This window comes from Dreissena polymorpha, chromosome 5 (genome assembly GCF_020536995.1).
Source record: "Dreissena polymorpha isolate Duluth1 chromosome 5, UMN_Dpol_1.0, whole genome shotgun sequence".
Classification (NCBI taxonomy): Eukaryota; Metazoa; Mollusca; class Bivalvia; order Myida; family Dreissenidae; genus Dreissena; species Dreissena polymorpha.
Genome location: NC_068359.1, coordinates 46,389,057 through 46,409,000, shown reverse-complemented (window position 1 = coordinate 46,409,000; position 19,944 = coordinate 46,389,057). Strand labels below are relative to the sequence as shown.

General features: G+C 35.5%; 1 protein-coding gene across 1 annotated transcript in view; it reads left to right on the top strand.

The window, feature by feature from the left end:
* Positions 1-16,957, top strand: part of LOC127880498 (VWFA and cache domain-containing protein 1-like) — a 49,770-nt gene extending 32,813 nt beyond the window's left edge. The window contains exons 18-28 of the mRNA XM_052427794.1: positions 674-787; positions 1,939-2,002; positions 3,526-3,578; positions 4,609-4,690; positions 5,359-5,529; positions 7,709-7,961; positions 8,538-8,625; positions 12,133-12,710; positions 13,254-13,455; positions 14,014-14,138; positions 14,661-16,957. Coding sequence (XP_052283754.1) covers positions 674-787; positions 1,939-2,002; positions 3,526-3,578; positions 4,609-4,690; positions 5,359-5,529; positions 7,709-7,961; positions 8,538-8,625; positions 12,133-12,710; positions 13,254-13,455; positions 14,014-14,138; positions 14,661-14,779 — 1,849 coding nt within the window. The 3' untranslated portion in view covers positions 14,780-16,957. The remainder of the gene's footprint in view (positions 1-673; positions 788-1,938; positions 2,003-3,525; positions 3,579-4,608; positions 4,691-5,358; positions 5,530-7,708; positions 7,962-8,537; positions 8,626-12,132; positions 12,711-13,253; positions 13,456-14,013; positions 14,139-14,660) is intronic.
* The last annotated feature ends 2,987 nt before the right edge of the window (positions 16,958-19,944 follow it).

Below are 19,944 nucleotides of genomic sequence, written 5' to 3'. Positions count from 1 at the left end.
TTTTATTAATGTAAATATAACAAACATATTCTTTTTGAGTGTTGACTTAGTCAACTGCAGCTTTCATGTATCATTATAAATATATAATAAACATTCCATTTTGAAAGTTCAATCTTCACTTGTTAAAAATTCATTATCTTATCATTTTGGTTTTTTCTGAGTTTGTTATCCTAGTTTTCTTCCTGATCTATAAATTAATGTCTTTAAGTTGACCACTCTCCAGCTGTCATTCAAACTTATAAGGTATACCTGATGTATAAATAAACTGCATTCATTTGACCACTCAAAAGCTCTCACTCAAACTAATGAATTAACCATTTAATTCATTTTAATACGTTTTATTGCAACCAAATATTCCCTATAACAAATAATTATTTTTTGCAAATTAAGCGTTATTTAAGCCATATATCGATTATTTGGCACATGATCAATTGATCAAGAAAATTGTCAGTTTCAAAAAACATATATCATTTTCAATGTAGTTGGAGTCTTATAAATATTGAAATGGCTACGGTAAAAAAAATATTCTACAAGTAAAAATCAGTTTGTAATCAATTGTCCTCTAATCAATAATTGTATAATAATCTATGTACAAGACTGTGTATTTTCTTCACAAAATATACTTTCAAAGAATTCAGTGTGGTCATATTTCATCGTAAATTTCTTCTTTCAGGTACAAAAGAAGCCTCATGCTCCCTCATAGTACTCACTATCACATTGACAAGCTGAGTTTCATCAGCCGCCAAGAAGCAGTTATAATAACGCGAGGCGTAATAAACACACAGGGGTATGCACACTCTAGCAAAATCCATTTCCCTGGAATCGCCTTCATCCTTTATGAGGTCATGTGGTTACTTGTGGGGCAAATCTAGAGGTTTCTCAGATCTTCAAACTTGTCACATGAAGGATCCAGTCATCCTTTAATGTAATGTTCAACATACCAAAAAATAGCTTAACCGTTTGGTTTATGTCTTTAAATAAGATTTGTTAAATGCTAGATCTTTGGGTCAAATTCAATGTTTAACTACATAAATGCCGGGAAAACTGTGTACATTTAGTAGCTAGCAACTCCATAACTTGGACAAGGATGCAGGGCTTACTCTGCCGTTCGCAAATTAGCCAATGGCAACAAATTGGCCCATTTGGCTAAAGATGTTTTTATTTGGCTGCACATTTTTCTTTACAAAAAAAGCCAACATACTAGTAGCCAAAATAACAGACATTTTGTGATAGTGAGGCAAATTTGACTAAAGACAAATTTGAGTCATGGGAAGCCCTGAGGGTGTTAAAAGTTAGCTCATCAATTACTACAAAACCATAAAGTAAAGCTTCTTAAAACACAGTCTGGTGGTTAACAAGAAGAGGATCCATTTCTGACTTGGTGGAAGGTCATGATCAGGGTCAAACAAACCATAATCACAACTTTTAGGGTACACTTTGGCAATGTTTCCTGAAAATTGATTGGTAGGTTGTTTATAATCTGTTAATCCCAGTGAAATTAAGGGCTAGCTGTTAGATTGAAATGTTAAAGAAGTCAGTGTTAAGTTGAACGAACAATATCAAGTCAATGACATGAGATTTTCATAGGTTCAAGATATTTATGGTATGTTTGCTTCTTGCTAGAAAACTCTGTAAAGCATACAATGGTTGTATATAATAATAAAGTTTTTTATTATGTTTCACAAGATAGATTTTGAAACATATTTGTTGAAATGCATCTACTAGGAAGGGATATTAAGGAATAACTATGTCATTTTGTCGTTTTTATGCGCATTATTTCATAACGTTTATAGAGCAAGCTGCTACTTTTCTGAACTGATTCAATTGAAGCCTGCATATGTCGTCACCTTGACAACATAGATATATGTATATGTCCTTGACAAAGCTATGCAGATGTTTTAATAATTTTTGTGACAAAGCTATTGTTTTGTTTTTCAGGAAGGTGGTAGGTGTTGCCGGCATGACTGTATCCAAGCGTTTCCTCACTTCACAGCTGAGCCATGTACATTTTTTTGGATATTGTACCTTTGAGCTCTCCTGAGCATATGAATTATTATCTCTTTTTTGCTATTTTCTTTTGTTTTTCCTGCTTTGTTTTGATTTGTATGCCCGCGGATCGAACCATCGGGGGCTTATTGTTTTTGGCCTGTCTGTCTGTCATTCATTCATTCATTATGCCCCCCGTCGAAGAAGAGGGGGTATATTGCTTTGCTCATGTCGGTCTGTCGGTTGGTCGGTCTGTCGGTATGTCGGTCTGTTGGTCGGTCCGTCCACCAGGTGGTTGTCAGACGATAACTCAAGAACGCTTGGGCCTAGGATCATGAAACTTCATAGGTACATTGATCATGACTTGCAGATGACCCCTATTGATTTTGAGGTCACTAGGTCAAAGGTCAAGGTCAGGATGACCCGAAATAGTAAAATGGTTTTTGAACGATAACTCAAGAACGCATATGCCTAGGATCATGAAACTTCATGGGTAGATTGATCATGACTCGCAGATGGCCCCTATTGATTTTGAGGTCACTAGGTCAAAGGTCAAGGTCGCGGTGACCCGAAATAGTAAAATGGTTTCCGGATGATAACTCAACAATGCATACGCCTAGGATCATGAAACTTCATGGGTAGATTGATCATGACTCGCAGATGACCCCTATTGATTTTGAGGTCACTAGGTCAAAGGTCAAGGTCACGGTGACCCGAAATAGTAAAATGGTTTTCGGATGATAACTCAAGAACGCATATGCCTAGGATCATGAAACTTCACAGGTAGATTGATCATGACTCGCAGAAGACCCCTATTGATTTTGAGGTCACAAGGTCAAAGGTCAAGGTCACGGTGACCCGAAATAGTAAAATGATTTTCGGATGATAACTCAAGAACGCTTTTGCCTAGGATCATGACACTTCATAGGTACATTGATCGTGACTCACATATGACCCCTATTGATTTTCAGGTCACTAGGTCAAAGGTCAAGGTCACAGTGACAAAAAACGTATCACACAATGGCTGCCACTACAACGGACAGCCCATATGGGGGGCATGCATGTTTTACAAACAGCCCTTGTTCATAATTGTGTGTGTCCCAAAACTTCAACCTTGGTTAAAGTTTTGCAATAACTTTTGCATTATTGAAGATAGCAACTTGATATTTGGCATGCATGTGTATCTCATGGAGCTGCACATTTTGAGTGGTGAAAGATCAAGGTCATCCTTCAAGGTCAAAGGTCAAATATATGGCTTCAAAGCGGCGCAATTGTGTTTCTGACAAACACATCTCTTGTTTAAATTTAATTTAATTTAAATTAGTTACTATCTGGGAATTAGAACGTTTTAATAAAGAGAGAGATTCATCAATTGTTTGGAGTAATTTAAATGTTTTACAAAGTAAAGCTACACATTTTTAAGCTCTTGAGCTAGTTTTTACTAAGATATAAGAGAACATTATAAAAATTGATTATTCATACATTTCTTTGATATCTACATGTGATATACTTCATTCAATCTACTTTTTTCCTCTCTAGGCAACAGAGTGTTTTGGAGATGACTATGTTTGTCACTTGATGGATCCTTCTGGGTAAAACGCTCTCCTTATTTAAAGCACTATCAATATCATGTGCTCACTATTTATAAGTTCTTATTTGTTTTATCATCATGGTATCTTTTATCAACTGCCCAAAATTTTTATTTTTTATATTTTTTATAGATACCCACAATTAAGTTAAAAAAACAACTGCATACTTAATAATGCTTTTTATTATTATAGTTTATATCAGACCTTTTAAAGACTTATGAAACAGAAATGTATTGAATGAGTTTAACTTATCTAAATAACTCACTTATTAAGCCAGCATTAATGATATCTATCAAACTTAAAATCATTTGTAAATGGTAGATTTGTTAATTTCCATTTATATTTTTAGATTACCTGAGCATGCAGTGCTCTATTTATTTTTTGGTGATATTTTGTGATTTCCAGCATTTGACTTGTGTGTGGTCCACTTTTTGCATCCAATCTTGATGAAACTTGGAAAAATGTTTATATTAAAAAAACCTGGGCTGAGTTCTAATCATGGTCATATGTATCCAAAAATAGGTCACCCTTTCAAATCTTAGAACAACATTGTTACGGCTCTCGACTCACAATTTATGACTGATTGAATCTCTTGATGAAACATGGTCAGAGTATATGTCTTGACAATATTAAGGACTTTTTAATCTGGATAAAGTGGGATCATAAACTTGATCCCTAAGTCTTCGACTATTGAAGTCGTGTTCTGAGAAAACTGGGCATAATGCATGTGCGTAAAGTGTTGTCCCAGATTAGCCTGTGCAGTCCGCACAGGCTAATCAGGGACAACACTTTCTGCTTTTATGACATTATTCGTTTAAATGAAGTCTCTTGTTAGCAAAAATGCAATTTAGGCAGAAAGTGTCGTCCCTGATTAGCCTGTGCGGACTGCAAAGGCTAATCTGGGACGACACTTTACGCACATGCATTATGCCCAGTTTTCTCAGAACGCGTCTCATTTATACCTTGAACTAAAGTGAGCGGTAAGTTTTTCAGGGCCATTCCGTTAGGTTTAATCTCTCCGTGTATTTTCCAGTAACATTATGGACAGTTTTCCCTACTCTGAAGCCAGCAACCCTGAATCTTTCTTGACACAAGACAATTCATCTCTGGCCCAGGTAAGTATTCATTGAAGTATCGACCACCACCATGTAAAATGACATAATCAATAAGTTAATTGACTATTAAATTAGTCCCATCTAATCAGATTGAAAGCCTTGCTTAAATCTACCCAAGGGTTTGCTGTTTTCACAGGTATTCCACAATCAGACTGTTTGTGGATTTTACTTCAGAATGAAATATATAATAAGGAACTTATGATTATGCCTGTCATCTGATTTATTGCAAATATCTTTCACTTACACAATATTAAGGCAATTCATATTCTATGCACGTCTGAATAAACTGCTTAAGCATTTTCTAATACATTTTAATTTATCCTTGCTCTGAGAAAAAGGGGCTTAATTCATGTAAATAAGAGTCCTTCCAAATGAGCCTGTGAAGTCCGCACAGGCTAATTAGGGACGACACTTTCCACCGAAACCGGATTTTCACTAAGAAGAGACTTCCCTTAAACCAATAATGTCATAAAAATGGAATTGATGCCCATGATAAGCCTGTGTGGACTGCACAGGCTTATCTGGAACGATGTATTTTACTCACATAGATGAAACCCCGCTTTCCCATAGGTAGGCTTGTTTTTTTTTCAATGAACACATGAAGTTTCACAAGTATTTAGTTGTTTGTTTTACTGTTATTTGTCCTATCTTTCCCGTGTTTCTTGCAGGCACTATTCTGTGCAAGCTTCACAGGTGGCTATGCAAAGAGAATATTTAATTTGCGCGCAACCACAGACTTGCATCCTGATCCCGCACGTTGGATTTTTGTGGAAAACATTCCAAACAGCAACCTGTTCCTCCTTGTAAAGAAAAAAGTGCAAAACAATATACAGACGTCTGTAAGTAAAGGTGCAATTTATATTTTTAAACTGCCAAGTGCTTATTGTAAGCTATTGTGGTGCGTGATTTTCCAGAGTTGAGTGTTGTCAACAGTTTGCTGCAAATGACATCTCCTCTTAAACCATCTTGTTTCTTAAAATAGACGGGAATGTTCCTGCCATAAAGTTCTTTCAAAGTTGTTGACAATTATTTCATTAAATGCAGATCTCTGATTGCCATAGAAATGTAAATAATTTGTACGAACCTATGTACACTAAGGCATTGCCCTTTTTGGGCTGTAGGTTTTTTCAAAAGATTGTGTTGTGAACTCCTTTTTTCACTACTGGGTGGATCTTGCTTTCACTTTAACAGTTGAATGACTGTAATGTGTAGATGATAAAAAAGTAGGGATATTTTTGCAGTTTTGGAGGAGTTATGGCCCATCATCTGTTTTTCCACAATATAATATATATGGTCCTACCATTTTGTGTGCTTAACTCCTCTTTAACTAGAGGTTAGATCTCGCTCGAACATGCATAGTTGAATAATCTTTATGTGCAGATGATCATGAAGAAAAGAATTTACGTTGGATGAAACAAGTTTCTTAAGAATGATGGCCATTTGTCTGTTTGTGTTTTTCCTCTGTAGAATATATTGTACCAAACTTGTTTGTTTTCAACTCTACTTCAACTGCTTTTCACGGATGAACGACCTCGATGTGTACATGATCATTTATAAAGAGATTATGACTGCTATGAGTTTTAGCAGAATTATGGCTCTTTGTCTTTTTGACCTCTGCAGAATATATAGTGGATTTGTCCAAACCGGTATTTTGAGGACATCAGTGTCTTTTAAACATTTCTAGTTATAATAAGTTTATCACAAATGCGAAGGGCTAAAATTGAGATGATTTGCATGAACAATTATCTAGAAGATCTGTTCCAAGATTTTGGCTGTTGGGTAGCCCGGGCGACCTAGGGGTAAAGTGTTTTACATAAACCTGTGTGGAAACAACTTATATATCTTATCAAATACATGTATTGTCTCCAAAAACTGCTAATCTATAGCTTGGATATTTGGAATGGAATATTGTCTAGTTAACCAAGTCTAACAATAAAAAATTATGGCTCTTGGTTTTAAATTATCAATGCCCTGGCAAATAATATTGCATATTTCCTGTTCGTTTTTGGCACAAGTCGTCAATGATAATTCAATGCCTGGTGCATAGATATTCTGTCTTAAATATTGTCTAGTTGATCTCTTCCAAGATTATTTATATTACGTCCATTGGCTGAAAAATGACTTTGCCCTGGCAAGTCATATTACATATTTTGCTTTACATATTACGTAAAATCACTGATGCCACAAGTTTTAGTGCTTAGATGTTTTGGATGAAACATTGTCCAGTTAGCTTTTATCAATATTGTTTAAATTATGGCTTTTGTATCAAAATTAGTGTGTCCAGGGTGTCCTATGTTTTCATAGTATATTACAATTAAAGTGATATTATGGGCATTTTTCACTGTTGAATTGAGCTGAAAAGAATTACTAGTAGCAAGTCAAAAGAATTAGTTAAAATGTGGAAACTGACCAATTATCTACAACTCATCTTGCTACCAGTTGTTTATAAAAAATATACATTGTTTTTGATATTTTACATGACTCACCCTGTCCACTAAGCCGAATTGATCCTTAAAACAAAATTGTGTCTTTGTGTTGTATGAACGAATCTGCATGAAAACTACATTTAGACTCATATCGTGCATTGAATCATTTCTGTCGTCAGTTGTCAAAACAAAGTACGGTTGATATTCAAAAGGAATATTTTTCTCTTTCGGAATATTGTTTTAGTATGTTGATGCTGCATTAACAAATATAACTGTATATGAAGTGAAAACACCAAAAACAAAAAACGGTTGCGATAGACACCTATATACTGTTAGATGCCCATAATATCACTTAAATAATTTTTAAAATCCTTTTTTTTTTAATTGAAAATCTCTTGCTCAGCTGTCAGCATCCATTTTTAAGTCAAACAAATGTTCAAATGATGACTTCCAAATACTTAATGTTTTAAATTTGCCATACACATAAGGTCACAAAAAATCCGTACGTATACATGTAATGCACTATTGCATTAAAATAAAAGTTACGGTTTGGGACTATCTCCATCCATTTCAGTCACATTTGACATTTCAGTCTGATGACAAATTAAGCTGTTATGGATGCAGAAACAGTATGCAGGTCCCTGGTGACAACAGTAGAGTGTTCAATCTCACCGGCCTACCTGTATGTGATTACAAAGGTGAATCGCCCAGCTGCCACGTGCATTGCTACACAAGCGTATGTGCACAGGACTTGCCATACATTGCTGATCTCTCATGCAACGAACATCTTGAGAAAGATCCCATCTATAATCTTGTCAATAATGGTCTCATCGGAACCTGCTATAGTAAGTTTGTAGGTATTAATTTTTCAGCTTAGAAGCGCATTATGAGCCGTCTGCAGTCCTTTTGAAAAATAAAATCAAATTTAAGTTCTTTCTTAATTGATTCAAGTTTTATAGGCGTAATTTCTAACCCTACGATGCTATTGAGAAGCAAAAAGCATAAAATCTAAACAAACTGCGAGTATTTGTTCACGTTGCTTCTGAGTGGGAAAGGGTAAATATCTTTTATGCTGCTATGTAAATCACTGTTAAACTATACAGCATTCCTGATATTTTCATTGTGTGAAAACTGATTGTGAGACTGCTGCAACATGCATTCCCTAAAATTCTCTCTCCTGTGTGCTTATCACTTTTGCATAATTTAGCTTTATATAAACTATGACACATTTCCCCAAACAATTACTTTATATAAAGAAGAAATGTGAAATATTGTGTGGCATATATTTTGTTGCTTTTAAACAAGTTCTATTAATTATTCCTTATTCTACTAAAATTTGTAATCAGTCTGGAAAATACGTTTAGACGCATGACAACATTTTTATCAACATTTTGTATTGATATTTGAGTTCATTTATTCAGCGGACCCAATAGCTGACATGCAATTTCTGCCTAATGCACCTGGGCCAAATGACCAGCTGGACAAATGTCCAATCCCTTGTGCGGCTATGTAAGTATAGAATATTGTCCAATCCCATTTGTTGTAAGCGTAGAATATTGTCCAGTCTCCTGTACTGGTATGTAAGTATAGAATATTATCCAGTCTCTGTAAGTATAGAATATTGTCCAGACTCCTGTAAGCATAGAATATTATCCAGTCTCCTGTAAGTATAGAATATTATCCAGACTCCTGTAAGCATAGAATAATATCCAGTCTCCTGTAAGTATAGAATATTATCCAGACTCCTGTAAGCATAGAATAATATCCAGTCTCCTGTAAGTATAGAATATTGTCCAGACTCCTGTAAGCATAGAATATTATCCAGTCTCCTGTAAGTATAGAATATTATCCAGACTCCTGTAAGCATAGAATAATAACCAGTCTCCTGTAAGTATAGAATAATAACCAGTCTCCTGTGCTGGTATGTAAGTAGAGAATATTGTCCAGTCTGCTTGCTGCAATTTAAGCATAGAAAACTGTCCAATCCCAGTGATGCTATGTAAACATTGAAAATTGTTATAATCTCATGTGCTGCAATGTAAGTGAAGCATATTGTCCTATCTCATGTGCTGCTATGCAAGTGGAAAATATTTTCGTATCTCAAGTGCAGCTATGTAAGTGAAGAATATTGTCTCACCTATGCGCTGCTATGTAAGTGAAGAATATTGTCCTTTCCTGTGTGCTGCTATGTAAGTGAAGAATATTGTCCTTTCCTGTGTGCTGCTATGTAAGTGAACAGCATTTTCCTATCTCGTGTCATGGTATGTAAGTGAAGAATATTGTCCAATCTCATGTGTGGCTTTGTAAATGAATAATATTGTCCTATCTCATGTGCTGCAATGTAAGTAGACAGCATTGTCCCCATTTTGGGTAAGTATAGAATTTTGACCTATTCACATTCCTATAATGTAACTGCAGAATATTGCCATATCCACATTCCTTATATGTAAGTGTATAATATTTACCTATCCACATGCTTCTATGTAAGTGCAGAATATTGCCATATACACATTCCTACTATGTAAGTGTAGAATATTGACATATCCACATGCCTACTGTGTATGTGTAGAATATTGCCCTATCCACATTTCTGCTATGTAAGTTTAGAATGTTGCCATATCCACCTTTCTACTATGTAAGTGTAGAATATTGACCTATCCACATTCCTATTATGTAACTGTAGAATATTGCCATATCCACATTTCTACTATGTAAGTGTAGAAAATTGACCTATCCACATTCCTACAATGTAAGTGTAGAATACTGCCATATACACATTCCTACTATGTAAGTGTCGAAGATTGCCATTTCCACATTCCTACAATGTAAGTGTAGAATACTGCCATATACACATTCCTACTATGTAAGTGTCGAAGATTGCCATATCCACATTCCTACTATGTAAGTGTAGAATATTGCCATATCCACATTCCTACTATGTAATTGTAGAATATTGACCTATCCACATTCCTACTATGTAAGTGAAGAATAGTGACCTATCCACATTCCTATTATGTAAGTATAGAATATTGCCATATACACATTCCTACTATGTAAGAGTAGAATATTACCATATCCAATTTCCTACTATGTAAGTGTATAATATTGACCTATCCACATTCCTACTATGCTATTGAAGAATATTGCCATATCTACATTCCTACTACATGTATGTAAGAATAGAATATTGGCCTATCCACATTCCTACTATGTAACTATGCTATATCAATAGTCCTACTATGTAATTGTAGATTATTGCCATATCCACATTCCTACTATGTAAGTATAGTACATTGCCATATCCACATTCCTACTACATGTATGTAAGAGTAGAATATTGGCCTATCCACATTCCTACTATGTAATTGTAGAATATTGACCTATCCACTTTCCTACTATGTAACAATAGTTCATTGACAAGGGAAAGTGTAGAATATTTACCTATCCACATTACTGCTATGGAAATGAAGAACTTGTTCCTATTAACTGTATTTTTCAGTAAGTGCAGAATATTGTCATTCCCAATGTGTTGATATGTAAGAATAGAATATTGACCTATCCACAATGCTGTTGTAACTATGAAATATTGTTCTATTCCATGAGAGTATAAAGGAGAAACTGTTCATACTGTTGTGGTTGTTGTTGGCACAATTAAACTAGCGCTGGCCCAAAATTTCTTTGAGCCAACCAGATTTCGTTTTTCGGCGCGCGAAAAGTGGTTTTAAAATAATAATATATACTATCAACTTGTTCATATTTCTTTTTATGACAACAAGGGCATATCACATATAATATAACATGCAGTTTTCAATATAGAAGTAATTATTATGGTACTTTTCAAAGTACAAACATAAGTTAATTTGTACATGTACACTTAACAGTGGAGTAAGTTGTCCCAAATTTGAAATCCTGAAAATTAGGCCGGGGGTCTTAGAACCAGGAACCCAACAGGAATAAAGGGCAAAGCCCCCCACCCTACCCAGAGACTTACAAATTGTTCTTTGTTATAGTCTTTCCAATTGCAATTTCAAGTGAATACAATTCGAAATAATATAAACCATATCGTCTGTATTACCGCATGTGTATTCGGCATTCTATTTCTTCTATACAGAACTCCGAAAATAAATTTAAATCGGCGAAAAATAATGTATCCGAAAACGACAGTCCGAAAAATTGTACGCGTTCTGCACTTGAAATAAAATTTGCATATCGTTTGATTGCAGAAAATGAAAATTGGTAGCCTAGCAAATACGTAATAAATATACCATTTGGTTGACATTTTTCTTTACAAAAGCATAGCTTGTGGGTAAAACAACTTAATTATCACCTTTTATTTCAAACGACAACGTCGATAATCGTCAGAAAGGTGTAACATCATCAACATAGAACTAATTATTTAATGATCATCCTTTAATTCAGTTCGATAGTCGGTAGACAGGTCTAAAGTGATCAGCTGAGACATTATTTATTGTTGCTCTTGTCATTTGATTATCTTTAAATACGACGTTTGCCATCGACCGATAAAATGTAGGCAGACGACAATATCAACTGTGTATTCCAAGTGTCTACGCATGATTGACCCAATATTATTTGTGAGCGAACTCAATGTTGATTGGCCAGCTACCACGTGCGCTTCAATAACAATAAGGTCAAGCGATGTCTCATGTCCTGGTGCAGAACGGTTTTCGTTTATTGTTCAATTTGCGAACACTTTTAATGAAACAAAGAGAAAACTATAGAAAACCAGTCTGGATTTAAATGGCGGATAATGTCAATGAAGATTTGCGAGATTTTAGCATTTTCGCAAACCAGAATTTTCTTGAGCCAATTTCTCAATATTTTCGCAAGTGGCTCAAATGGCGAACGACAGCGCGAGCCCTGAAATTAAAGCATATTTTTGCATGATATTTTGAAAAAAGACCTTTAATTATAATGCAAAAGAAGTCCGACTCATTAGCGATACTAGCATCCTATTATAAATGCTATAAAATAATTATAAGCTAGCTTTATTTGCAGAGATGACATGGACATTTGTCAAGCACTGATCCACTGCGAGGCCAGCACAGATACATACCCAAGCTGTGTATGGAAAGACAACCCTGTCAATATTTCTCGCTACCTGCCAAGCATTGTTGCTGTTCCAACAGTCTTGCCCCAGACATCCCATGTGACAGGCAAGCTGACCTCTCAGGATTACTCTCTGATAAGCCCCTTGAGGTCGGATAACAACAGCCCTGTAGTCACCAACAACACAGGTGCCAGTAGTTCATCCGCTTCATCAACATCAGCTGTGTCTTTGTCTTCTGTATCAACATCAACTGTGTCTTCTGCTAGTTTATCTACATCACCTTTATCTTCTGCTACTGTATCAACAGTTGTATCCTCTGCTTCTGTATCAACAGTTGCATCTTCTGCTACTGTATCAACTGTTGCATCTTCTTCTACTGTATCAACACTGAAACCACCAGCTGTATCTGTCATGACTGCTGCAACGGTGCTCACTGCAGCTGCTGCTGCTTCCTCTCCTGTTGTACCATTACAGACATCAGAACAATCGTCTACCAAATCAACTGGATCACAGAGCACTTCAACAGGCAATGTTTTTTTGTGTTACATATTTTTTTTAATTGATACTATTTGAAGAACCTTGGGCTCTTCATGTCTTGAGTTTGATTTTTTAGTAGTTTTGGGGGCTTACAGGATACATGAGCGGGACTCTCAGAAAACAGGGCTTAATGCATATGTGTAAAGTATTGTCCCAGATATCGTCCCAGATATCGTCCCAGATATCGTCCCAGATATCGTTCCACAGGCTAATCAGGACAACACTTTTCGAATAAACTGGATTTTTTATAAGAAGAGACTGCCTTTTTTAAACCAAAAAATACCATAAAAGCGGAATGTGTCATCCTTAATTAGCCTGTGCAGACGCACAAGCATTTAGCCCGGTTATCTCAGAGCATCAGACTCAAAAATATCAAACAGCATTTAAATGAAAAAAAAAGAACAACAGCAAAATTATCATTTTAACAAGACACTCAATACATTCCCATTATGACACCATAATCAGTTTTGACACCAAAAGCATCATTCAACCTTTATCCATAATATAAAAGTGTACATGGTTTCTGCTACAGTTCCAGTGATAAATACCAAGAATCTACCCATAGCTGCCACTGATATCCAAACAACTTCACAGCCTGCTAGTCGGGCAGTTACAACAACCAAACAGGCATCCCCATCCACAACATGGACCCGGTCATTATTTCCCTCAAAGCCTAGTACTATTATTGACCTGGCACCATCCTCTGCATCTGGTCGCGTCGACACTGTGGGAGGGTAAATTTGATTTAAATAATTTTAAGTTTTTAACATTTTACATGTTTGACAGAAAATTATTGCAAGATATACAATAATAATTATTATTCATATTTATTCAACTTGTCCCTGTTATGTTTCAATGCAGTTACTGTGGTCTGTTTGTATGTGTACAGTTCCTAGGGTTAAAGTGAGGTGAACCACCATTACTTAATTTTTTGTTCTTATGTACTTATATTTATATTTTGATAATTGGCGTTTGTTGTGGGAAACTACTGTACCTAAAACCTCTTTCTCGACAAAATAATGGTCGCAATAAAAACTTCTCGTCAAAATGAGTTCTGTGATGATTGTAATTGGGGACAATTGTAGCAGTTATCCTAGTCATGCATACAAAATGTTTGATGGATTTATGTGTTTGATAAATTTACTGATTTTCACAGAATGGGTTAAGTTTTGAACGTAATACCTGAAATGATTGGGTATAATTATGAACTTAATATCTCAAAATGATCCATGTTCAACCAGCCCTATTAATGTATTTACAATTTTCTAATAATACCCTTTCTACCCTTTTAGCCCCACGGATAGTTCAGGCATGAGCCCGGGTAGTGTGGTTGCCTTGGTGATAGGGCTAATAGTGGCAGCTGGGCTTGTCACTATAGTGGGGGTGAAGCTCTACCAGAGGAAATACAGCACAGGGGGTAAGGATGTGTGAATGGCCCCGGGGGGTAAGGACTTGTGCACGGCACATGATGTATGGATGTGTGCATGTATAGGAGTTTTTTAACCAAGCCATTTAAGATTATTTGTAATCAACAACAAAGCAAGATTTTAAAAAAAGGGGTAGCCTGTTATTTGTACATTTCAGGAAATAAATTCATTTAAGAATGTTAAGGGTACTACAATATTAATTATACATGTATTATTATGGCAATAACAATTTTTTATTTCATAAAAATTATTGTTCATAGTTTTATACGCGTATTTAGAAAATACAATGATTGGTAAATATTACACAATAAGATATGAACAATGATCGAAATATAGAAAACTTTTATACAGTACTCATTGTTACCAAATGTCTTGATTTATATATTAAGATAACTATTTTAGCGCACTCATTGATACTGAAAGTCTTGATTTATAGTATCCTATACAGGTATATATTTTGCTTCTGAGATGTTATTAATCAGCAGTTCTCAAACAGTATTCTTCAATTTTAGCTGGAAAGTACGACCGTCGAGGCAGCTCGTTTAGCAGTGTTCTGTTCAGCCGTAACAAAGACAGTGTTACTATAGAGACCCCAGATTCCAGGACTCCATATCAGGAGCTCTCAAACTGAGTCCTTTGACGCTTATTTATAATATATTTGTGAATTATTTAATGATGGTTTTAGAGTTTTGATGAAACTTTGAATCTACTTATGCTGAAAGGCTTATAGCCGTTGGAAAGTTATTCCGTCCGTCAGTGGTTACTCGTAGATGACACGTTTCATATAACATCAAAACTGCTTGTTACAAAGCTTTTATACTTTCTTGGATATTATATTTTAACTCTCTAAACTCAATTCATATGACCTTGTTTTGACCTTGCAAATGAACTCATTTTGGCTAATTCAGAAGGTTCAAATTCTTTGTTTATACATTGAAGCATTTTGTCTAAACATCAATACAGTATGCTACAATGCTTTTATACTTTCAGGAATGTAATCTATTAAACCCAACACACCCATATCACCATAATCTCATTTTGACCTTCACATTGACCTACTTTTGGAATTCTTCAGAAGGTCCGAATTTTGGTAAGCCCCCAAAACCCAAAATGATGCCTTTTGTTTAACATCAATAATGCTTCCTACAAACCTTTTATACTTACATGGATGATGTATTTGAAAACTATAGCAACTTATTTAGAAGGTTATAACATAAAAAATCCTTGATTTTAATAAAAGCTTTTATGCTTGTATGGATGTTATCACGCCCTCAACTGACCTGCTTTGACCATGATATTGACCTACTTTTAGGCTTATTCAGAAGGTCAACATTCTGTGTGAACCCAAATGGATTTTTCGAGTAACATCAAGACTACTATAAAGCTTTTATACTTTCATCCAACAGACAGCACACTCACTCCACCAGACCTCGCTTTGACCTTGACATTAACCTAATTTTGGACTAAGAGTCATTCACATGGGCCAAAGAATTGATACTGACAAGGCCTCTGGCGCGGGACATCAGCATTTATTGAACACATCATTGTGTTTCATGTTGGCTAACTAAACTTAGTTAGCCTCATTTATTTAAGTCAGAAATAATATTGAACAATATTCTGTTTGATTTAAAATAGCCTCAATATTGATCCAATGAAACGCTTGATTGCATCCATTTTGTGTATCATACTGATTTGCAGCTTTTATTCTAGATAATTTATGACATTGGGTAAATCCTTATTTTGTTAGGCTGGTGATGACTGAGTGGGGATGTACATTAATATTATGTAACCTTATCTATCTGACTAGTTTTTCCTTTTTTGTGCAACTATTGTAATTGATTAAGATTTTTGGATGGTTTGTTTACTCACATCCTATTGTATTGCAATTTGATATTTTCAATATCATAGACAAATTAAAATGTATCAAAGATCACAGAGTATTGAAGATTGTAGAAAAGTGAAGAGTATTTGTTGGTACTTTAATTAATATAAAAAACACACAAATATTTGAACTACATGTTGACTTGCATGAAATCATCACAGTTGTTTCCCTTGGAAAACTTTGTCAATCCCCTTGAAGTAAGTTTGATGTCATGTTTGCCTGGTTAAGTGTATGTTGGCCTGGTTGAGTGTATGTTGGCCTGGTTGAGTGTATGTTTGTCAGGTTGAGTGTTTGTGTGTCCAATCATCCGTGCATGTGAAGACCTGTAACTTCATCGATTATTCATTATGAAATTTTGCAACAAATGTTCATTATGAAGATACATTGCTTGTTAGACCGGTATTCTTAGCTTAAATGGCAAGGAGACTCTTTAAAGTCGCAGTTTAAATGTGTACATGGTAAATCTTTTATGTTTCTAAAATGATAATTGGTCAACATAAAACGATAACAGGATGCAGGATCACATGACTTTGTGGGGTTCCCTCTTTTAACTTTAACGGATGTATACACGACGGTAAGTGGTGCCTTATTTCAAATAACTTTAAAACAATTTTTCTAAAGAATTTCAACTGGTGTGTAATGTTTTATGTTTATTAGGGCAATGTGAAATACATCAGAGTTACTTTATTTAATTAGCCTGTGTACTTGTTCAAAAATTCCATTTGTACTGCATTTATTGTACACGGTTATGCTTCACGCAACGTGAAATTGTGCCACCCATTTCAGACGTATTCATGCAAGGATTTATTCTTATACCTTAAGATATCGGCACAAACTGCAAGAAAAACTGTCTTTTATACACTTAAGATTTTTGCAAATGTATTTTTATAACTCGAGATATTTGCCAAAATAAAGTTCTTAACGGTGTGATTAAATTCTGTTCAGCCCGTGTGGAAACCCCTGAAAACCCCGTTGATTCTGCACCCTGATAACATGAAGTGTGTAAGATCGGTGTACCTATTTCGGAGGGAAATCTAAAATTAAGAGGTCAACATCAAATGTGGGTGTATGACAGCTGTTCATCTTAAATAAAACATAAGAAAGACATGTCGCATCAAAGACCTGTGACCATAGCTCTACATAGGGATATAGCGCAACTTGCGTGGACTGTTACAGTATTATTCACCATACAATTTTAAAAATTACTTGCAGCAACAGAGATCAAATGTTAAGTGTCCTGACTGTAACGCCGTTATACATCGGATATTATTTTCAAAAACGTGCCCAAACAATTCACATTATGGAGCCAGCATGTCACATCCAAAACCTGTATTAAAAGGCCATGTTCATAGATTTTAGGTCTATGTGATGACGTGCTGCTTACAATGCCTGATTCACAAGCTTTAAGGTCATGGTCATAGATCCAATGTATTTGATAACGTGTTGCTTACAAGGCCCGTGTCCTTAGCTCAAAGGTCATGTTCATAGAGCCAAGGTCAATGTGATGACGTGTTGCTTACGAGGCCTGTGTACATAGCTCAAAGGTCATGTTCATAGAGCCAAGGTCAATGTGATGACGTGTTGCTTACGAGGCCTGTGTCCATAGCTCAAAGGTCATGTTCATAGAGCCAAGGTCAATGTGATGACGTGTTGCTTACGAGGCCTGTGTCCATAGCTCAAAGGTCATGTTCATAGAGCCAAGGTCAATGTGATGACGTGTTGCTTACGAGGCCTGTGTCCATAGCTCAAAGGTCATGTTCATAGAGCCAAGGTCAATGTGATGACGTGTTGCTTACGAGGCCTGTGTCCTTAGCTCAAAGGTCATGTTCATAGAGCCAATGTCAATGTGATGACGTGTTGCTTACAAGGCCTGTGTCCCTAGCTCAAAGGTCGAAGCCATACTTAAAGGTCAATTCTGGAAATAATTCAGCATTTGTAGACTGTAACTACAGTATTGAAACCGCAGTGTTTAAATAGCACATCTCACATGTTCGTCTTAATCTGAGGAGATTTTTTACTAATCCCAACGATTGAGACCACTCTCATTTTAAAATAAATACAATAAGAACGACGTTCTTGAATACGGGTTCGGCACATTGCCGACAGGCATATAGGTAAAAGTAGTGTTCATGATCAAGCTATTTTTTATATTATGTTGGTGCTTTTTTAACCTCCACCAATGAAGGTTGAGTTTAAGCAAATATATTACAATACTTATAAGAAGTTACCATGACGTTTGCTAAAATTATTAAAAGGTGTCATTAAGTGGTTTTATATTGTTTGATAATTTTAATGAATTTAATCTGCTAAGATCGGTTTTCATTAAATGCTTTAAATATGTGACTTGTTCTGAGACATAATACATATGTAAAGTGTCGTCCCAGATTACGACGATTACTTTCCGCTATAATGGTATTTTTCGTTAAAAGGACCTTTATACCGAAAATCTAGTGTAAGCGGAAAGTGTCGTTCCTGATTAGCCTGTGCGGACTACACAGGCTAATCTGGGACGACATTACGCACATGCATTTTGCCAAATTTTCACAGACTAAGACACATATGAAGTTAGGTAAATAGGTTTCCTATTCAATGATCTTTATGGTAACCGAGTTATATTTTTTTTTTAAATACTTAGACGGCGTTTTTCGAATATATTGGTATGTTTCCTCAATTTTTCTGCAAATAATCAAGCAAAACCATATTTTCGACAACATCTTTTTCTGTATCAATGTGAATGTAGCTATCCGTTATCCCAAATAATCGAATTTTCATCGATTATATATGTTATGTGTGTCTGTCTTAGTATAAATATATTAGATAAATATTATTTGTTAAAATATTTATAATATTTAAATGGGCGGTATCACAAACCCTCAGAAACAAATCGATGTATAATTCATATTTGTTAAAAACAGTTAACTCTTCCGATTAAATTGTACTGCAGTTTTACTTGTCACTATTCAGAAATATAGTTAAAAAAAATAATTTTAATTTCCTCTACAAATTGTTTGCTTAAACGCAAATAACTGATAGAAATATGATATTGAATAACTAAATAAGTTATTTTTGGTGTAAATGTACAATGAAAACGTAGATAGATTAATTGCAATTTAATGACCCTGTTAAATAATGTATATATGTTCATGCAGCACGAATGGAAAATGATTAAATATGCACTGGGTGCGTTTTTTCCTCCAACTAATTACCGAAATTGAATATTTGATGAAATGGCATTTTAATGACTTTATGATAACATGTTATGAATTATGTACATTTTGGCTGCATTGCCATGTTATTGCAAGATTATCCCTTTATCACAATTTTTAATTTAATCCCACGCAAGTTCTTTTTGACTTTCATATCAGATGTCTATTCGAACTTTTGTTATTTTCAGTGATATAATTGCATTTAAACTTGGCTTATTGCATTGTGGAAGTAAAGTAAGGCAAATGTTCGACTACAAAAGAGGTTTCATGATTGTTCAACGCCTTCTTCGGTGAGGTCTGACACACAACCAGGGGCGGATCCTGGATTTCTGGTTTGGGTGGTGGTGGCGGGATATTGAAAGATTTGCTGGGGGTCCAGGGGCCGCTAGGGCCCCTGGTGGGTGCAGGGCAAAGCCCTGCTAGGTGGTCCAGGGGGGCGAAGACCACCGTAAGCTCCACGATTTTAGTGATTTTGAAGGCTTTGACAACCACTTCTCGAGCATGTCACCCCTTATATACTTTCATCAAAGTACCTTCTTATAATGCAAAAAAGTGCATAGTTTATAGGTTTGGGGGTCCAGGGGGGGGGAGCTCCACGATTTTAGAGATTTTGAAGGCTTTGACCAGTTTTAAAAGGTGATTTAGATCTAATTAAGTGTGAAAAATTAAATGAATTGGCTTTACTTTGGCGATTTAGGGGGGGGGGGG